Source organism: Saccostrea echinata, unplaced genomic scaffold (genome assembly GCF_033153115.1).
Source record: "Saccostrea echinata isolate AGI-Se365-2 ecotype Australia unplaced genomic scaffold, CSIRO_AGI_Sech_v1 ptg000003l, whole genome shotgun sequence".
NCBI classification, from domain to species: domain Eukaryota; kingdom Metazoa; phylum Mollusca; class Bivalvia; order Ostreida; family Ostreidae; genus Saccostrea; species Saccostrea echinata.
In genome coordinates, this window is record NW_026889752.1 from 9,941,818 (window position 1) to 9,964,327 (window position 22,510).

The 22,510-nt window shown below is 30.5% G+C and overlaps 1 protein-coding gene across 2 annotated transcripts; it reads left to right on the top strand.

Moving 5' to 3' along the window:
• The first annotated feature begins 467 nt into the window (after positions 1–467).
• On the top strand, positions 468–22,463 carry LOC133178564 (beta-1,3-galactosyltransferase 1-like). 2 transcript variants are annotated; one of them, XM_061313276.1, is made up of 3 exons: positions 468–504; positions 19,370–19,440; positions 20,913–22,463. In XM_061313276.1, exon 3 carries the CDS (start codon positions 20,913–20,915, stop codon positions 21,924–21,926), a length of 1,014 nt encoding a protein of 337 aa, XP_061169260.1. In that variant the 5' UTR covers positions 468–504; positions 19,370–19,440; the 3' UTR covers positions 21,927–22,463. The 2 variants fall into 2 exon arrangements, with proteins under 2 accessions (XP_061169260.1, XP_061169259.1); XM_061313275.1 differs by lacking the exon at positions 468–504 and adding an exon at positions 3,699–3,750.
• The last annotated feature ends 47 nt before the right edge of the window (positions 22,464–22,510 follow it).

Consider the following 22,510-nt stretch of genomic DNA (forward strand, 5'->3'; position numbering starts at 1 on the left):
TTCTTTTCCAGCTGGTATCAAAAATGATTTTTTAACGAGATTCATCTGCAAAAATGCTACCTCTTATTTGTATCATGACCGGTTTTATTATTCTATTGTAAGCGCATTATAATTGTGGACAAATAACGAGCATGTAAACATGTACTTATATCATTTGCATTTGCACAATGTGATGACTGTTGAATTTTATATCAATATTTTCAAGATGCAATTGCAGATTTAACTGAATATGTAGTCTGTTTTTTTCCTGTATGCAGTTGTCAGATGAGTGCATTCATTTTTATGCTGTAGGATATCATTTGCAAAGATATGCGTGAAAGGGATCATGGGTTTCCAGTGAACCTTGCCGAGTCACCAAAGGTGCTTTATTTTGAATGCGCAGTTAGTCAGAGCTGATTTTTTATTCATAAAACCTACACCTGTTTAAAAACTTGCAAAAGTCTTCCGGTTTTTCCTTTGGACAGCAGGCTATATTAGTGTTCTTGTATTGTTCAACATAAGGAGGTAAGAATTTTTTTTCTAATTTCCAAAGAGAAAATTTAATAAAATTGCAATACATAAATAAATAAATAAATAAATAAATAAATAAATAAATAAATAGAATTTAAAAAACACGTAGTAACAGTAAGTAAGAGAAAGAAACTGATAAAAGATTGATATATCTATATAAATAAATTTCCTTGTTTTCCTTTGGGTTTTTCTTTTCCTGATACTTTTTCAGTTCAATCAAAAATAAGAATAAACAGTCACATGGTTCGCTCCTATCATGATCCATACCTTTCTATTAAAAAATAATTAGTTGACTGTAGTATTTTTATATAAAGAAGCAATTCATACTTTCTCCGTATTTCTTTTGATTATATCCTCTACATTTACGTAAACAATAAAAAAAAATGTTGTGTGATACGTAAATCTACCCTTTGAAAGTCAGAAGGATTTGCTTGATATAGAAATTTTACCAGTATCGTTGCATGTTTATGAACTATAAGGTAGAAAATCTTGATATTATCTATATGATTACGTTTTCTGGTACATATTATGGATTGCATCATATATGAATATCTAGACGTACAGCATAATAGACAAAACGTATCTAAAAAAAAAAATAGCAATTGTCTAGAATTGTACATTTTAATTGACATCAAAATGTGACATGATAAGGCTGAAATGACAAATCTTTGGAGTCGCCCGCATGGCGCAGTGGTTAGAGCGTTCGCTCTAGAGTCGTGGAGTAAGGAGTTGATCCATACGTCGCTGGTTCAATTCCACTGTGGGACGTGGAGACCATATAAAACCGAGGTGGTATTTATATAATTGTAAACAAAAGGACATTAATATAGTTAAAATTTTGATTGTAATTCTTTAATAAAGAATTCTTAAAAACATCTTAATTTTATGAAGTTTTTTAAAGCTTTGTTAAAAAAAAAAAATATGATGACATTTTGAAGATAAAAAATGCATTTTTTTCCTAAAATTAAAAGCTTAGTCTGTTCTCCCTGCTGCTACATATTAATCCTTTATCAGTTGTGGTAAAGGCACTTTGTGTTCCATTTATATATTTTTCTTCCACGAATGTAGTTAATTTGAACTTAAAAAATAAAACACAACAATAGTTATACGATGACCAATATCATTTTTTTTTAATCTTGCCGATTTTTTTTTTTTTTTAAATTCAAGTTAAAACTACATTTTACATAACGATTTTCAAAATTGTCTGCAAAAAATAATACAATGTACAGTGTAACATACATGTATAATGAAGATCTCGCTTTGACAGGTCGTCTCCAAGCAAGTCAAGCTTTAAATTCAATATGTAAATTCCATTGATACCAATCTTTCAGAAAGACATTTTTTTCGGTCTTGTGTTTAAGTGGGAAAAAATAAAAAGGTTAAAATACATTCCTGTCGTGAATCAGTTGATAAAAGAGAGAAAAGTATGTGGATTGGTATTTATCCTTTTCCGTAATTTAAGTATTAAATAAGTTGATCAAAATTTGTACCACTCTGATTAAAAATAAACTTTTTTTTTTTTTTTTTATCTTATTCGTTGCTTCTCTAAAATTAGCAAAATAATTGCTGAAAGTTTGGTATCACTGAAATTTACAGTTTGAATTTAGAGAAAACCAGTTTTATCCAGCATATATACAAACTCCATAAGGAGTTGAATATTTCAACAACTTTTGTGATGTTTTATCCTGTATATCTAATGGTCTAATGCTTTTTTATGAAAAGAATATTAAGTAAAAGAAATTAAGAAAAACGAGGAAGAGCATTTTTGATGGCATTTTTCAATTTTCAATGCAGCGCTAATCCCTGGTGATACAATGTCAATTTAATGTAAAAGATGAAGAAAGATTCTCGTGAAAAGAGCTTTTAAACGAAAGATTATTGATGAAATTTAAGATACCATTTTAATTAAAATGAAAAAAAGGATTCCAGTGAATTAAAAAAAAAATATCATGGTATTGAAATTGTCAAACCAATGAATTTATTGTGAAGCTGGAACAGGCTCCTTCACTTTAGTAAAAAGAAATTGCTTGTGCATGAACATAAACGATTATTTATATATGTTTAATTGTGTTGTAATTGTGGTGATTTCAGTATGACCAGTAAAAAAAATGTAATTCTGATCAAGTATCCTGATACTCAGATGTATTTTCTTTAAGAATCCTTAACAACCTTTTTCACAACATACATTTGTAAATTTTAAAACAAACATTACAATAGATTATCTCGAAGAACTGTAAATAATGAATTTGAAAGGTGAGAAGCACAAGAATTTTTATTTTATAAAACAAATGCTGACTGACATCATTTAGACACTGAATTGTCGACGGATTTTCCGTTATTACCCGATCATAACAAGGAGCACACGTCTTGTGTGACCGATTGGCAGGGGATGCTCACTCCTCCATGGCACCTGATCCTACCTCTGATTGTTTGCTTTGCTCCAAAATTTGTATTGTTTGATTGACTTTGAGCTTGAATGCTCTTCGTTATCTCCATGTATTTCACATAAAGTACTTTTATAGTTTCAATTATCAGTAGACTAGTAAATAACAGATAGATAAAAATGAGACAAAAATAACTTTTCTTATTTATTTTTTTTTTTCAAAAAACGTAGAGAGGCTAAAGTTAGAGATAATGAAATGGGGTCAAAAATAGATATTTTGATAGATACTAGAAAAATTATTTTGTTGATTCTGATCACCCTATTTCTCTCGTTTTTGAGCAACAAAGCTTCATCTGTCAGTTTATTTTATACTTTACGAATCCTCTAAAATGTTGTTTTGTACTCAGGCGACCGTTAAGGTCCTTGCGCCTCTTGATTTTCTTTTTTTTTCTTTTTTCTTTCTTTTTTGTAATACTTTCAAAACAACAAGAATGAGAATAGTACAAATGGCATAGAATTAATGTGAATATATCATTGACATAGGACATAGACAGCTATTTTATATCTCAAAAGAAATTTAATTCCGACTCCTTTATTTGGCTTTTTGATAACATTTTAAAGAATTTATTCACCAAATAGCAGGCAGAATGTACATGTAGAAAGGTATATCTAAATTGTTGATACTTGTCTTTGTTTCAATACTGATTCCATTAATACGTAATTTAAAAAAATCTCAATCAGCTTTTCTTTTTTGTTTGTTTTCTTTAAGGGCCAAACAATTTGCCCTCAGTTTAAGCTAAATAGAGACATATTCTTTTCATCTAACCAATCCTGACAGTTGCCCATTAATCATAACAGTAACCAGAGGTAGAAGTTAAAACAACGTATTTGTGAGTCGCCCGCATGGTGCAGTGGTTAGAGCTTCTGCTCTAGAGTCGCGGAGTAAGGAATTGATCCTTACGTGGCGGGTTCAAATCCCACTGTAAGGCGTGGAGACCGGTTTTTTGGATGAGACCGCTTAATGTATTTTTAATGCAGTGTTTCGTCAAAGCAACATAGAGTGCTATTTTATCAGCATACAATATTTTATCAACATGCCTACCGGTACATGTATATTTCATCGTGTATGTTGCCATACGTTATTTTATTAGTGAATATAATTTAATTTCTATCCGCTTGCCACTCATCCAAGTAACATATAGGAGGAATCGTAATACTCTGCCCCCCCCCTTTTTTTTAATCGACAAAAAAATTAACGAAAGGTAACCATTTTACTGGAAAAGTAATAGCTGTTTCAGAATCATGCTGCGCCGAAAAAAAAATAATTTTTAATAATTTTTCGATCTAGTAATTTTTTTTAATGATTAAAAACTATCAAGTTTTGTCCTATACCACACTTTATCACTGTACTTCCAAATGTTATCTGTGGTAATCTAATAAGAATATTATTCAAAATACACTAGAAGTCTCACACAATATTACTTTTAAAATGTCCTCCCATATCATTGAAAATAATCGTTTATTGCTACGATTGTATATCAGTTTCTATCTAGAGTATTTTGAAACTTGTTAGTGCCTGTCCTAAAAAAATCTTCAAATTAACAATATTAAGTACCGTTTACACTAGATTTTAGAATCGTAAAATGCAGCAAAAACTTATACGGAAGGGATTTTTTTTTTTGGAAATTTTATCCTCCAGGTTGGCTGAAAGTGTAAGAATTTAAAACTTTGATGGACTATAAAAAATCTAAGTGCCATTTCTATTGAAGTGGCAACCTTCAAGGTTCTTGTTTCCAGAAATGCAATGTGCCGATATATGAAAGTAAGTTGTACATGTACATGTCTAACTAAACTAAAGAGAGTATGAGATTTACATATGAAATTATATTAATCAATTTAAAATGTGTTAGTCGTATAAAATTGTATTCTTCAGTGCTGAATTGCTGAATATTTTGTGTTTAATGTTTTTGAGGGAAAAAATATCAACATCAATATTTTATTCAGACCCAAAATCGCATTTTATGACGAAAAGGTCAATCAAGTATGATATTCCCATTAAAGTATGATTATAAATATAATGAATGATGCATGGTCGTGGATCTATGCAGTCTCTGTCATGTTTATCTGATGTTTTCCTTGGTAAGCGCTCTACCTCGTACGACCTTCCCAATATAATGTTATAAAAAAAGAATTTAAAAAAAACACGGCTTTACAAAGAATTCAAACTATTTAAAGTCCGTATGTGTTTAAAAGAGATATGGATCATAAACTTCAACCCATCACTATTAAAATGTTTAAAATTACACCTTTCAAAAAAGTTTATTATCGGCGGCTGGAGGGGCCGATCTCTTTTTGTTGTCGTGTTAAAAAGTGCACATTGGGAAAAAAAGATGTCTTGTTTATTTGTTCGGTTAAATAATTCGATTATGATAACATGTATTAAAATTATGAGTAAATTATTTTTTTTTTTAAATATGCTTTCAAATTGTCTTAATTGCTGTTATATTTGTCAATTTTATTTTCATTTTCTCATCAGATAATTATTAATTCATGACTTTATAAAAAGAGATAACAATAGGTAATCCCAACACGGGAGTGTGTTCGATATTAACGCAAATCATTAGATTTTCTGGATACTAATATTACAGTGGCAGGAGTGAGGAATAAAGGTTGAAAAAATTGGTAGTTAAGAACTAATAAGAATTGTTTTTAATATACTACAGCTGCGAATCAAATCACATTTTTTTCTTCATTTTTTATTTATTCGTGATAATTGCATTGTCCACCACCGCCCCGTTCAGTATGGTACAGCTGCAAGTCAAATATTACAACGATAATTTATTTCTTCACCTTTTATTTATTTGTGATAATTGCGTTGTCCACCACCGCCCCGTGCAACATATTCTGCAGAAAGCATCGGCCTCATCACGTGACAATGACGCAGGGTATCAGCAGGTGGAATGTTTATGTAGGGTGAATTCCCCATGCATCGGACACCCTCGCACTTCAACAAGATCTAGCGATATCGCTACCGACTGAATATTATCAGAATGGAGCTTAACATGTAGTATGTAGTTAAAATATAAATTTTTGCTATTTATTGAGAAAATATCGCTAAAAACGATTTTTTTTTCTAAATAAGTCAGAATTCACCATCGTTCGGACAATATTCACCATGCATCGGACATGCGGTATTTTGAACGAAAAAATATCATACCGTGATCTCGGTGCTTTAAAACTGGTAATGTCGAAACATTATCTTTTATTTAAAAATTAACCTTATAGTTAAATTTGAATGACTATTTCGATCCACAAATGTGAGGAGAATTTAGGTGCATCACATCGCCTTAGAAAGACTTTACAATGCTAGTAATATGCCATCTCGCGCCTTTGTCTCGTGGGTTATCATCATCCAGTTTGAAAAAATAAATTGAGCCCACTTCTAGTTGTCATATATCGATAACTTGTATTTTCACTAAAAATTTAGAGTTTTTATTTTCTATTTCCGCAAAAAACATCTGTCATTTGGGCTTTATTGAAAATGGAAGTGATTACCCATGCATCGGAAAGTGTCCGATGCATTGTTAATTTGTGTCCAATGTACGGTGAAATAAACATACTACTAAAAGACAACTCTAAAAAATATTCTACAAACATTGAAGTAAAATTTTTACAAAAATTCTTTATAATTATCAATCATTGACAAAATTTACCTAGGTCCGACTCGTTCCGTTGAAGTCTATTTAAAAGAACGACAACTCTAAAAATTGCAAAATCGTAAAATTCTGGTTACTCCCCTATGATGATGCAAAATATGACGTAATTTCGAGGTCATTCTTGTGGTATTTTTATCACAACATGAAACTAAAAATCGGCATCATTAAAAAGTTTAAATCTTCACCTTTAAGATAGAAACAAGTAAAAACACGAGGACACTCAAGTTTAATGAAAGTTTATTGCTTAAAGTTGTCCGAAGCAAGGTATGTGTCCGATGCATGGTTAACTCACCCTATTCTTTTTGTCATCAGAAGATCTGAATATTACATCAAAATCTTATCATTTATTACATGTATTTACCCAACTGTTTGTCACTCAGTTTTACTGTTGAATTTGTGCAATTACGTGACGACGTGATCCGACGTTCTGGATCACCAAAATGGTTTTCTAAATCCATATCACCCCTCTCTGAAACTGATGACGTAGTACACAGATAAACGACGTTTTAATTCTCGCTCATCAAAAAGTTCCTTGATTAAATGGTTTGTTTAATAGATAAAAGTTATGTAATTGATCTAAAAAGTTTCCTTTTATTATATTAATTTTGCTAGTTGTAAAGTGGCTTCGCGTGTCATTTGATCTGATGATCCGCGCCTGTCAACTTGACGTGATATGGCTCTTCGGATCAAGTTACTGTCAAAATAATAATTATATATTTATCCCTATTTTAATTTTGATGAGTTAATTTGAATAACAAATGCACTGATATGCACTGAAAGAATGTACCATTCCTATTTATCTTGCAATCTGTGCATTTAAAGAAAACATCTTTGAGACAGCACGAAAAATCCTATTTGCTTTTTCTTGAACGCTTACTTGTGAAAGTAATTTTTCAATATGCTTAGTTCTGTTTGTGGCCGATTTTCATGCTTCAATCTTACTTGTTTTTTTAAAGTATTGTGTTAGTAAGAAGCAGGTGGAAGACTTGAAAGGAAACCTGTAGCTTAGAACCCTAGTTTGATACGGCCACCTTTCAACTAAAACCAAACTATTTTAACTTGAATTTTTGCAACAAAAACTTTGTAACTTAATATGATCGTGTATCTTTGATCATTCAAAATGCAAAAAAAAAAATTAGTTGTCTATGTACTGTTTTAAAAAGCCTATGCATATATATAAAAGCTTTGCACTGATAATTTAATATATTTTATAATATAAATGTTCTTTTTACCCTACAATATATATTCAATATAACTTAAATTTATACTTTTTTATCATTTATGCTTGGGTCATCTCGTTTTTCATTTACAATTTCATTGAACTCCTTTTTTTTTGCTTGTCAAAGAATTTATCAGGTAAGTTGTCAATTATTTTTTCCGACTACTCACCACCATCCGCCCTTACCAAAACGATACTAAGTGCCTCTATTGTTAGTGTGTTTTCTTATATGAAATTGTGCATTGTTATAATATCAGAAAATTGTCATTGATATCTTTATGAAATATGCAGATTGGTTCGATCCGAATAATCATTAGATTTTTGCTTAAATAGCGTTCTAACTTTAAAAACAATTTTAACAGTAATTGGGTACATTTGGCTAACTAGATGTTTAAAGCAGTCATTTCTAAAAACAGACATACGTTTTATTTGAAATAATCATTTTTAAACTTTAAATAAACCTATTTTCATCCTCTTTGCACACAGAATTACACCTAATTTTTTTTTCTCTGCATTCTTTATCAAACAACTACAAGCTAGTATTAAAGAGATCGGGTCAATATTTACAAGCATTTGAATCTTACAAGAAAATAACGTTGCTTTTTTTCACTGGTTTGTGGCTATTTTCTTTCCCCACCTGATACAAGAATACCTTTATTCATAGACTGATTACGCAAATTTGGTGTATTCAATCATATCAAAGACTAAAAAATACACTAAAAATTCATTTAAAGGGAGCTTATTCTGAATCGTCAAACTTATTCTGAAAAGATATACATATCTCGTTGGTTTTTGGCTTAGACCAATGCGTTATACAGCCATGAAAAACAATATTTTTATCTTTTTTTCTGACGGTTGTATCATCCCTCTCCTAAAACTGAACGCATTTTATAAATTTCAATCAATTTAATTACCTTTCTTAACGTCTAACGAAACTGAAATAATAGATTTTGTACTTATTGTATATTTCATATAAATAAAAACTTGCCTAGCACTTGGCCTAGTGGTATGGCTCTAGCTTTGTGATCTAGAGGGCCTGGTTCGATTCTCGTTCCCGGGGAAACGTAGGTAGTGTTTGTTCCTTTGCAAAATGCTCAGCATTAGAAGTGAAAGTCACTGATTCTTTGAATATGACCTTAAAAAACCGTGTCACGGTTGGAGTTGGCATGATATAAAACCATCACTCCTTAATGGCCCTGAGTACCGCCCATAGGTAAAAAATTTGCAGCTTTCCACTGGCAAAAGGTTGCATCTCCATATGAGTGAAAAATTCTCGAGAGGGACGTTAAACAACAAACAAACAAAGACGTATTTGTGAAAAAATAGATTAGCATCAGTATCAGGTTAACTTTACATTCTAGATCTTTACATTACTGTGCGTCCTGACTCGCTAAAAATAGACGTAACCTAAGCGAACTTCCTTGGGGTACCCAAAGTTAGAATTAAAATATCGTGGAATTTATTTGTTTTGTTTTTGATTTTTAGTCTGTTTTTTTTTTCTTCTGTTTTTTTTCCTTCTTTTTTCTGTTTTGTTTATTATTTTTTATTTTGTTTTGTTTTGTTTTTTTTTTTAAGATAAATATATAATTTGAATCATTCAATAGATTTGACACCAATAGCATAAAGTTTCTCATTCATGGTCAACTGTATCAAAAACGCTTTATACATCAAGCTGTCGGGTTCCATTTTGGTGCCCAATCATTTATGCAAGATGTTCTAACATCTTACTTAAACCTAACGGCGGATGTGATGGTAATTTAACTATCAAACAAACATATAGAACACATCATGCGTAACAATAGTTAGAGTGTCATATTGTTTCAATAAAAAAAAATAGGAATGAATAATCTATGCAATATTATATCAATGTATTTTTAATGCAGTGTTACGTCAGAGCAACAGAGCGTGCTATTTCATCAGTATACAATATTTTATCAGTATGTCTATATTTCATCGTGTATATTGCCATGCATTATTTTTAATAAATATAATTTATATTTTACCCGCTTGCCACTCATCCAAGTAACACATAGAGAAAAGAATGCAGCGTTCTGTAGAATTTTTAAGTCGATTTGAGCGTAAGGTGAGATGCTCCTAAAACATGACGTGACATACCTAATGACGTTATGTCGAAGTCTCCCCCGGATTTTACAACTGTCCATGTTAATAAGGCTCCTGTGAACTTAATGGTAATTGGAACTTGGTGAAATTTTCCAGTATTGTTGAATAATAGATCTATCTTATAAATATGTTTATTGTTTGCTTTAATCACATCAGGATAAAATTTTAGAAAAAAATTCCACGAACTTTTGGATCAACCCTCGTATGTCATTAAAATGCCCTGCCATATCACGGAAAATAATCGTATATTGTTAAGATTATATTCCATACTCTATCTAGAGTATTTTGAAACTTGTTTTTGCCTATCCTTAAAAAAACATCTTTAAGTTAACAATATTAAGCACACTTTTAACTAGATTTTAGGATCAGAAAATGCAGCAAAATAAATACAGATAGAGATTTTTGAAAACTTTATCCTCCAGGTAGGCTGGAAGTGTAAGAATTTACAACTTTGATGTACTATGAAAAAATTAAATGCCATTTCTTTTAAACTAGCAACCTTCAAATTTCTTGTTAAAGAAATACATTGTGCATATAAATGCAAGTAGGTTGTACATGCATAACTAAATAGAGTATGAGATTTATATATGAAACTATATTAATCAATTTAAAATGTGTTATTCGTATAAAATGTTGTTCATCAGTGGTGAATGGCAGTGCATTTTGTGTTTAATGTCTTTGAGAAAAAAATATTTACCTATCAATATTTTATTCAGACCAGGGCTCATTTTATGACGACAAAAACGATCAAATATATGACACGTCATTACTGGTGATGTAAATATAGTTAATAATGAGGATCTTAAATCCCATATTTCAAAAGGCTGGCGTCATAATTTTATAAATAGCATGTTCTGTTGACTGATTGATTATTATTGTTTTACTCCGAGTCGGCAATATTTCAGCCATATTTCGGCGGTTGACTTCTGTGTAAGATTACGTCGGGCGATGGGCCAAACACGAAAAAGAGGACCTTGACACTTTGTCAGAATGGGTTAAAAGAATCAGATGCATGTTGAAATCTCGCATTAAGCGTTTGAGGGGATATATGAAAACTATTAACCTTCTGTCTTTAATAATTCAGAAGTGAAAAGGGAATTAGATAGATTACATGATCAGTATGTACTTGTCACAGCGGACAAAGCTAGTAACAACATAGTCTTTGTTTGTAAGATTCATTATTTGAATTGTATTTTAGAGGAACTAGGATTTAATTCTACGGGTGGAAATCCAACTTACACACATACCTCCCTTTCTAAGGAGGAAATTCTTCATAACCATAAGTCCGTTTTAGATGATTTTAATATTCCCAACAATCAAAATGAATTTGAATTACCATACCTTTACTGGATTCTTAAAGTTCATAAAAATCCTTACAAACAAAGATATATAGCTGGTCCTGATAAATGTTCTACCAAGCCACTTTCTTTACTCCTCACTAAATTATATTCAAGAAGGGGTGTAAATCAGATATGGATACTTAAAAATTCTAAAGAATTTTTGGAAAATTTGAAATCACAAAATTTTACTAAAATCAATAGCATCAAGACGTACGATTTTTCAGCACTTTATACAACCATTCCCCTCGATAAATTGAAGTCCAGACTTTTTGACATAATAGACAGCTGCTTTTTCAAAACAAATGGAACTCGTGAATATACTTACCTTGTCATTGGTCATTTACACAATTATTTTGTCAAAAAGCACTCTGATTGTACACACAAGTACTCTGAAGTTTATATTAAAAAGATGCTTGAGTTTCTGATTGACAATTGCAATATCTATGTAGTTTTTGGAGATCAGGTCTTTCAACAATCTGTTGAAATTCCCATGGGTACCAATTGAGCCCCTTATTAACAGACCTATTTTTGTGTTCATATGAAGCAGAATTTATTCAAAAAAACTTCTAAATGAGAAGAAGAAAACACTTTCTGTGGCCTTCATCTCGGCATTTCGATATATCGACGATGTATTATCAATTAATAAAAGTTACTTTCATTCATATGTCGACTCGATATAACCCAGTGAGCTTGAAATAAAAGATACCACAGATTCTGACACATCTAATTCATATTTAGATATTTTATTAGAAAAAGACGTTAATGGTTACCTAACACCAAAGCTTTATGATAAACGTGATGATTTCAACTTTTCAATCGTCAACTTCCCAAACTTATGTAGCCAAATACCCTTATGACCTGCAGATGGGGCTTATGTATCTCAATTGCTTCGATACTCATGCTCTACGTATGAACAATTTCTAAAACGAGGTGAGCTATTGACAAACAAGTTGACAAAGCAAGGATATCAACAGTCTCGTTTGAAGTCTTTTCGCAAGTTTTTCAGTCTATTCAATGATGTCAGCACATAAATCCTATCATTGAGTCAAATGCTGATTGACGTTTTCAATACTAATTGTTAGGTCATTATTTATACACTGAACTGTCTACGGATTTTTCCGGTTTTTGTTTCCCGATCATGACAAGGGGCACACGGCGGGTGTGACCGTTCGGAAGGGGATGCTTATTCCTCCATGGCACCTGATCCCATCCTAATTTTTGAGGTCCGTGTTTGCTCTGCTCCACATTTGTATCGTTTTATTGGACTTTTGAGATTGAATACTGTTCGTTATCTTCATATTTCATTCGTATTATAGTATGATTGTAAATATAATCAATTATGCAAAGTCAGGTGGATTTACGCAGTAGCCGTCGTGTTTATCTGATGTTTCCCGTAATAAGCGTTCTTTCTTGTACCACCTTAGTATAATGTAAAAAATAAAAAAATGTCCCTGCCTAACACAGAATTCAAACTATTTAAAATCCTCCTCATGTGTTTAAAGCAGATATGCTTCATTAACTTCAAATCATCACTATCAAATGTTTAAAATGACACCTTTCTACAAGTTTGTTTATTATCGGCGGCTGGAGCGGACGATCTCTTTTTGTGGTTGTGTTAAAAAGTGCACATTGGGAAAAGAAATGATTTTTTTTCTTAGTTCGGTAAAATAATTCGTTTATGATAACATGTATTGAAAGTTGTCTTAATTGCTGTTATATTTGTCAAATTTTATTTTCATTTTCTCATCAGATAATTATTAATTTATGACTTTATAAAAAGAAATTACATGAAGCAATTCCAACGTGGAAGTGTGTTCGATATAAAAGCAAATCATTAGATTTTCTGGATACTAATATATCAGTGGCAGAAGTGAGGAATACATGTAAAGATTGAAAAAATGGTAGTTAAAAATAATAACAATTCTTTTGAATATGCTAGACCTGCAATCAAATGTTACAACAATAATTTTTCTTCACTTTTTATTTATTCTTGATAAATGCGTTGTACACAAGCGCCCTTGCAACATATTCTGCAGAAATGATCGGCCTCATCACGTGAAAATGACCCAGGGTATCAGCAGGTGGAAAGTTTATGTATTCTTTTCATCAGAAGATCTGAATATTACAATAAAATCTTATCATTTATTCTTATTTTAATTTCGATTAATTTAATTTGAATAACAAATGCAGTGAAAGCATGTACCATTCCTATTTTTCCTGTAATCTGTGCATTTAAAGAAAACATCTTTGAAGACAGAATGAAAAATCCTAATTGCTTTTTCTTGAACGATTACTTGTAAAAGTATTTTTTCAAAATGCTTAGTTCTATTTGTGGCCGATTTTCATGCTTCAATCTTACTTGTTCTTTAAAGTATTGTGTTAGTAAAAAGCAAGTGGAAGGCTTGAAAGAAAACCTGTAGACTAAAACCTTGGTTTGATCCGGCCACCTTTCAACTAAAACCAAACTATTTTAACTTGAATTTTTGCAACAAAAACTTTGTAACTTAACATGATCGTGTATCTTTGATCATTTTAAATGCCAATAATAATAATAATAATAATAATAATAATAATAATAATAATAATAATAATTGTCTATGTACTGAAAAGCATACGCTCATATATAAAAACTTTGCACAGATGATTTAATATATTTTATAATATTAATATTCTCTTAATCCTAAAATGTATATAACCTTTATATTTTTTATCAATTTTATTTGAGTCATCTCGTTTTTTCATTTACAATTTCATTTAACTCCTTTTTTTTTGCTTGTCAAAGATTTTGTCAAGTAAGTTGTCAATTATGTTTCCTACTGCCAACCACCCTCCACCCTTTCCAAAAACGATACTAAGTGCCTCTCTATTGTTAGCGAGTTTTATTGTCTGAAATTGGGCATTGTTAAAATATCTGAACATTTTCATTGATTTCTTTATTAAATATGCAGATAAGTTGGATCCGAATTATTAGATTTATGCTTAATAACGTTCTAACTTTAAAAACAATTTTAACAGTAATGGGTACTTTTGGCTAACTAGATGTTTAAAGCAGAGTCATTTCTAAAAACAGACATGCGTCTTGTAATCCTTTATAAAAAGTCATTGAATTTGCATTATTTTTGTCAATTCACGTCTTCTTTTTCATTCTTTGCTATATGGAATATTTTATCCTTTTTTACTTAATTGTATCAGGTACAGTACATATTGCAAAATGTCTTTAATTGTCTCTTATATGTGAATTTTAAATTCATCTGAAATACTAATTTCAAATTTGTAATAAACATATTTTCTCCATTTTACACATAAAATTACACCTTATTTTTTTTTCCTTTGCATTTGATATGCAACAACTACAAGCTAGTATTAGAGAGATAGGATCAATATTTGCAAGTATTTGAATCTTGAAAGAAAAATAAAAGTTGCTTTTTACACTGGTTTGTAGCTATTTCCTTTCCCCACCTGATTAGAGAAAATCTATATGTATTGTACGAAAAAAAGATTAAATTAAAATAAAAAATTAAGCGAATTTGTAATTGGTGTATTCAATCATATCAAAGAGTGTAAAATACACTAAAAATTCATGCAAAGGACGCTTATTCTGAATTGTCAAACTTATTCTGAAAAATTATAAATATCTTGTTGGTTTTTGGCTTAGACCAATGCATAATACAGACATGAAATCCAACTTTTTTATCTTTTATCTGGCAGTATGTATCATTCCTCCCCTAAAAATTTATAAATTTCAATAGAAACCTTTAATAAGCTCTCTTAATGTCTGACGAAACTAAAATAGCTTTAATACTTATTGTATAATTCATATAAATAAAAACATGTCGCAGTGGCCAAGTGATATGGTTCTCGCTTTGTGATCGAGAGGTCCGGGTTCGATTCTCGTTCGGGAGGTAACGTAGATAGTCATTGTTCCTTCGCAAAGCGCCTAGCATTAGAAGTGAAAGTCATTGATCCTTTGGATATGACCTTAAAAGACGTAGGTCCCTTTAGCACGATATAAAACCCTCACTCCTCAAAGGCCCTGAGTGCCGAGTATAGGTCTAAATTTGAAGCCCTTCACCAGTATTTGTTGACGTCTCATATGAGTAAAAAATATTCTCCTTAGGAACTTTAAAAGAAGGATCAATCAATGATATAAGAAGACAGCTTTTTCTCTTATTTCCTTAAAATCTGTTCTCTGTTCTCTGTTACTAGTATCTCATAAAATTCATCTACCTTGCTATTCTGAAACCGTTCTGTTTATATGCTTTGTAAAAATGAAATAAAAATATATCAATCATCAAAGTCATTTTATGTTTCATAAGGAAAAAAAAAATTCTGCCCACAGAACAACAAATCAAATGGACCAAATACATACATACAGTTTGATTCTAAATCAAGGAAAATGATATTCATTTGAGAATTTGTCAAATATTTCAATTTAGTAAATCAATAATTTGGAAAATATGAACCATGTTAATTATTTCCTTGCAAGTTTCCATTTACTTAGTATGAATTAAATTGCTGTAATTGACTTGAAATTATCACTATTCACGTTTACCCCCATAAGGTTAATATTCACTGAATAATAGTCACTTAATAGTCAACTATAGTCAACTTAATAGTCACTGAATATAAGGTATTGAATGATTGCTTTATTAAAAGAAAATATCTTTTAAAATGATAACAGATAGAGCTGAATTTTTTTTTTTTTTTACATGAGGAAACCATGTACATACTGTGTATACTATCAAGGTTTCATTAATTTGTTTATATTTCTGATGAAGTGGTTTGCACAAAATTATTCAGATATAAACAAATGAACCTTAACTAATTATTTTCCTTAAAATATTCATATTTCTCTTTTATAATCTATTCATTTGGGGGGAAAATCCTTGAAGTTTAAATTCAAACTGCATAATAGATTAATTGTGCTAGAAAAAAAAAATCAATGATCGACGACAATAAATGCCAGCATTTATATGGCATAGAAGTCAAGTATGACAACCCAGGATTCAAAACGACCATTTTGAAGAAAAAACACTACAAGAAATAAGATAGAAATTTGATCTTTTGTTTAGAGATTGAAGTTTTCGTTGGAAATATCAATATCAGATTCAGTTTTATATTATGCATTACATTTGATGTTTCTTTTTTCAAAAATGCATTCTAAAGGGACAATGCAAAAATCTGCTTCTGTGTAAGGGATTTTACAATGCATGTTATATTGTGTACTTGGAATTCTTCAGCATTATTTGAAAGCTTTGTTTCTGAAGAGATTCCAAAGTTGTTGTTTCTTTTTTTCATTTTAGATTATATGCCAATATATTTAATTAAAATTGCAATACTTAGGGTTTTATTTTTTAAGATAAAGAAAGGATACGGATGAATTTTTAAACTGCACAGGTCTGTAAATATAAATGTTATAGACATACTTATTTTCTCACACGACATTTAAAGGAATCACACGTAAAATATGTAACTTTTTTATTCGTCATGAATATTTTTACTTTCTACATTAACTTTTGTTCTCCTTATGTGGATGCACCCTAGGGTTATTTAAACAACAGTAAAATGTTTTCTTTGGTAATGCATGCATAAAGGTTGCGACATTGCAGGGAAAAAATACATAACTCCTGTTAGCAATTTTTCCCTCAATAATTGCAACCGTATTAACAAACAAAAAATACCTTTCACTGTTTATATTTATATATAAACAGTACATTATCCTTTAAAGTGGTGAAATTAAGTTAGAGTTATATTATTGGTCCGTACATTACATTGACGGAACAGCCCATTTCTTAAGACATCTTTCTAACAGTTGGCTATAAAAACTTTTCCATTGGGCATTTAACAAAATGCTCTCATTTTCAAGATTCACTTGCATTGGCCTCTCTTCTTTTTTGGCAACGCCAATATTTTCAAGGAAAAGACTAGCCCGATAACTCTCTCTCTCTCTCTCTCTCTCTCTCTCTCTCTCTCTCTCTATTTATTTATTTATTCTTTTATTTTTTTAATTTATTTATTCTTTGATTTTATATATTTATTTAACTATTTTTGTTAGGCCATTATTTACACACTGAATTGTCTACGGATTTTTCCGTTTTTCTCGATCATGACAAGGAGCACAAGGTGACCGGTTGGCAGGGGATGCTCAACCCTTCATGGCACCTGATCCAACCTCTGATGCTTTACAAAGGCACTAAACATCGTTTTCAAAAGTTGGAGGGAGGAGTCGTACATTCTACGCGCCACTACTACATGACCATGTTTGCATAAAAATCATCAATCTGTGGCTCTCTTTTTAAAACATTTCTTTTTAAATGACTTTTTATGTAATAAAAACTTTAATCATTGACCGTCATTCAAACAAAACGTTGGTGCCACAGTTGAACGGGTTTTGATAAAAATTACATTTTAATTCTATAGATTTTCATATTTGTGGAGGGTCATTGCTCAGAATTATATTATCAATTCAGTTTGCAGGCACGAAAGACAGGAAGAACGCAAATGTGTTTTTCAAACATTACCTCAGAAGTTGCTTAACAGATGAATCTAGTTACGGTAGCTTGATTTTTTAAACTCCCTTTTAACTGCAGTTTTCAGCAGCAGTGATATATATTTAATGTTCAATGTTCTACAGGTTGCCTTTGAAGCATTTTTAAGCTACCTCACAGTGATATTTAAACAGTCGTCAAACCCTCTTTTTTTGTTTTGACGAGGTTTTAATAACTGTTGTAAAGAAAAATTAAGGTCAAGCTTTCAGTTATTTCTATATATCACCAAATTTAACTTATCCTTGAATTTAAAAGAAAAATATGATAAAATTTATTTAACCCATATGGCACAAGGAAAATAAAATTTAAACTTTATTTACAATTCATCTTAAGTTTTTTCAGTCTTAAGTTCTACGGTTCCTTACGAAAGCATCATTCTTTTTCTTTTTTGTTTATAATTGAACATTATTTTGTGAACAATTTTTATAGTTCGCTTTGCGCCTAGTTTGGATGAAATCTTTCTGAAAATTCTTGAGAGATTAAAAAATTCACAAAATATTATCAATAGAAGACAATGTCGGACGTTTTTCTTTTTTTAGCATGGATTTTACGCTTTCTTTATCATTATTACAATATAAGTTATCAATTAAAGGAGTAAAAATTATTGCAGTATGTTAGGCGCCTTTTGTAAAGTTGTTCATATAAATGAAAAAAAAGCATTTGTTCCTTGCCTTAAATTTCATAGTTTTCATATTTTTTAATCGTAAATTAGCACAAGGTGAAATACATGCGTAAAGCCCTTGAACAAAGTAAAGCCTTTAAAAGCAGAAGAGCTAGTCGTTATACAGGAAATTAAATATATATAACATGCTAGTTACAGAAATGCATTTATACAGATTACAAAATTGCATATATATGAAAATATTATACTGAAATGCTGTATACATACTAATTTTACTGTGCATTTATTCAGCGATTCTTGAACCTCTTTACAAGCTTATAAGACAAGGATGTATCTATACAACTTGCATTTTTGTAACGTTGGTCTTGAATCTTTGGAAAAATGTTTTAAAGTTCATATACATTTCTATCATTTTAATATTTGTGTATATTTCTTTTCCGTTATTGTTAAAGAAAGTCATTACGTTTTTTTCTAACAATGTATTAGCATTTTCGAAGATTAAAATCATCTGTATTTTTTTTTATATTGAAAGTCCATAATATTTAAAACCGGCGCACAAGATATGTTAGCTTGAACAACTTAATAACATCTTGAATGAAAGGTTTTCTTTGAGAAAAAAATTTTTAAAAAAAATTTATATTGATAAAATATGAGAAACAAATCCGGTATGTGTAATGTGAGTTAATGATCATTCAATTTTTTATGTTATTCTAATTACAAACTTTCTAGTGTGTGATCATTTAGTTGTAACCTTTAAAGTTCAAAACAGCTGGTGCATGTCAAACCATATCATTACCATTGATTGGAAAAATTATTCTCTAGCAAAAAGAAGCCAGATTATAGAGGCAGCTGTAGATTTTCATATCGCATGTATCGAATTGTAAATTATATGAATATATTTTCTTCACAGATGTTACAGAAACGTCTGTTGGTTAAAATCTGGATAATACACTAGTCCATAAAGAATAGTCCATTCAAAAGGTTAGTATTGATTAAATAACTCGAAAAAGCTTCATGAATGAACTTGTTTTCAAGTCCTTTTTATTGCTTAAGGAATATTTTTGTTTTTCCAAAAACTGTCATATTGCTTGCCATGGCCATTATAAGGCTTATATCTAAAAACATTTGCATCCTGAATGATATTATGAAGAACTTTACGAGTTTATTTTTTTAAATCAATAATATATATAAAAATTAACACAAGTAAAATTAAATTCAAATAATTAGATATCAAAGTAAAATCCACCATTCACAATTAATAATCACAAGCTAATTCAGAGAATTTGTGTCCCCCGCTTAGGGAAAAAAGAAGAGTATGCGCAGTTCGGAAGGGGGTGGGGGTCGGACTCCCCCGCCCTGGATTTGTAGACTTATTAAATGTATACCTGTATATTGAAGCAAATAAAAAATGCCAATATGGATATAAAAATTTGTGCTTATTTTTTAATATGTGTATAGAAGATTCTTTTTATATAGAATATTTATCGTCATAACTTTGTCTTTTCACATGCTGAATACTATCATTTAGTAATCCAAAAAAAAAAAAAAAAAAAAAAAAAAAAAAAAAAAAAGGATCGTCCGGGATTTGAACCCGGCACCTCTCACATGATAAGCGAGAGTCATACCCCTAGACAACGAAGGCACTTGATTATATAGCAAATTAAACGCAAACATTAGGTCATATATAATGTTTATATTCACGTTCGATATTGTCAAAATTTTACACAATACATGGTGTCTAATTAAGCCTTTACTTAACAGTTCTCATAGATGTAATAAGAATATAAAGTCCGCTGACAACCTGTATTATACGTAATAATTCTCCACATGCCCTTGTGCTAAAAATAGTGTCAAGCGACTTATAATACAATAAATAATAATAAAAAAAACGGGGCGGGACACTTTGAGAGGGGTGAGAGTTATTGTATAAAATTTCATTGCAAAACCTCGAAAGCTTCTTGAGATATCGCCTGGAAGCGAAAGTCTTACACACAGACAGTTATGTCATTCCAAGTGATATCCATATCCGTAAAACGAGACATTATGTTACATTTAATTATTTTTTGTAGAGCCAAAATACTTATTTTAAGTATTCAAAAATTCATATTCAATCTTTCATTTTACTCAGTAATACTTCCAAATTGTTATCTGTTGCTAGAAAATCAGGGTTTATCATGCTTATGAAATTTGTTAGTAAAAGAATATATTTCAAATATAACAATATCATTTTTCACCATTGAGTGTGAAATAAAATCCTAAGAAATCTTATGTTATATCAAAATGATTTTAAAGCATTTGTGAAAAATTGCATGAATGAATAAGTGAATTAAAACGATAAATTTCACCATAAATGCCCTTTCTTGAAACAAACACTTGATCTTAAATTTAATAATATTAGTCTCGTTTAGAAAATGCCAATAATTACATTTTGATTCAATATCTATTTTTTTCAGATGTTTGATACACGAAGGATAAAACAATTAAAATCAGTATTGAAATGGATAATACTGGTATTTTTAATTACCTTCATTGTATGTATACCATTTCGAAGCTCGAAAAATGATATACAATTAACTTCCTACAAATTAGTCCAAGCATATGTGAATTCTGGGATCATAAGGTCATTTCCGTCAAATCCTGTAATTTGTAATGAAAAGGATGTTTTTCTATTGGTTATGGTTCCAAGTGCAGTGTCCAACTTTGAACAGCGAAATGCCATCAGAAGTACTTGGGGCAATCTAACAAATGTGAAACCGATTGTTCTTGTGAAATTTCTGCTAGGGAAAAGTAAAAATACCGCACTTCAGGATGTTGCAGCAACTGAAAACCAAATCTACAATGATATTCTATTTGAAGACATTATAGAAGCATATGAAAATCTCACAAGGAAGTCTATTGCTATGTTGCGTTGGGCATCAATGCACTGTCATCGCGTTCGTTATCTACTAAAGGTAGATGACGACATATTCTTAAACCTTCCCAGACTTCTGGAAGAACTAAAGAAACATCCTAGAGAAAATTCAATAATCGGATGTAAGGTCAAGGGATCCACTCCATTTAGATTTCCATTTACAAAATGGAGAGTGTCAAGAACACAATATAAGGGAAACTACTATCCAGACTATATAGCCGGAACTGCTTATCTGATTAGTGGTGATATTTTACAAAAACTGTACAGTGCAACGCAACAAGTTCCTTATTTTATATTCGAGGATATTTACATTACTGGCCTATGTAGGGAATACATTGGCGTCCGTGCTGAAGAGCACAAAGGCTTTAGCTGTGGATACCGCGATAAAGGACCTTGTGGAAAGAACTTCAGATATGGAATCACAGGACATCATTATAGTCCATCAGAAATAAAAAGGATGTGGCTAGATCTACAGGATAGATGGTCCAACTGTCGAATTGAAGATTACTATTTCATTTACAAACTTGTTGATCTTTTTAGATATATTTTTCTTTGAAATAAATGTTAATTTTAATATTCTTTCAAACTGACAAATAAGTTGTGTGAGTTATTATGTTTTGATCATAAAATAAAGAAATTATTTGTTAATATTGTGCCAGAAAAAAAGGAGAGTGAAGTAGCTTTTTTTTTTAATTTTTCTAATTTTTTCTTTTATTATTTTTATGTTAAGATATTTTTTTCTATGTTTCACAGGAAAAATCAGAAATGTATCTCAAATCAATAGCAAAGTTTCTGTCATTCTGATTGGAATTAAATGGAAAACAAGACATAATTTTATAAAGGATATTGCATACCAATTACATAATTCAAATGTTCTCGTATGGAAGATTTCTCAGGGATCACAAAAAGGTGCATTTGTGGGACCTTTTCCATTAACGGTATGTATTTTCATTATAATACGTCTGCTTCAAATGAAAACATTAAAACACATTTGAATTTTTTTTCTAAATTATGTGGTTTTGTCTTCTTGCTCTTAGCTGTAGATTTTCCGAAACTAATTCAGAGTTTTATTTGAATAAAGATGTCAAAAGATTGTTCAAGTGTTTTGTTCTGAATGAAAGGTCTGGATAGAACCGGTCC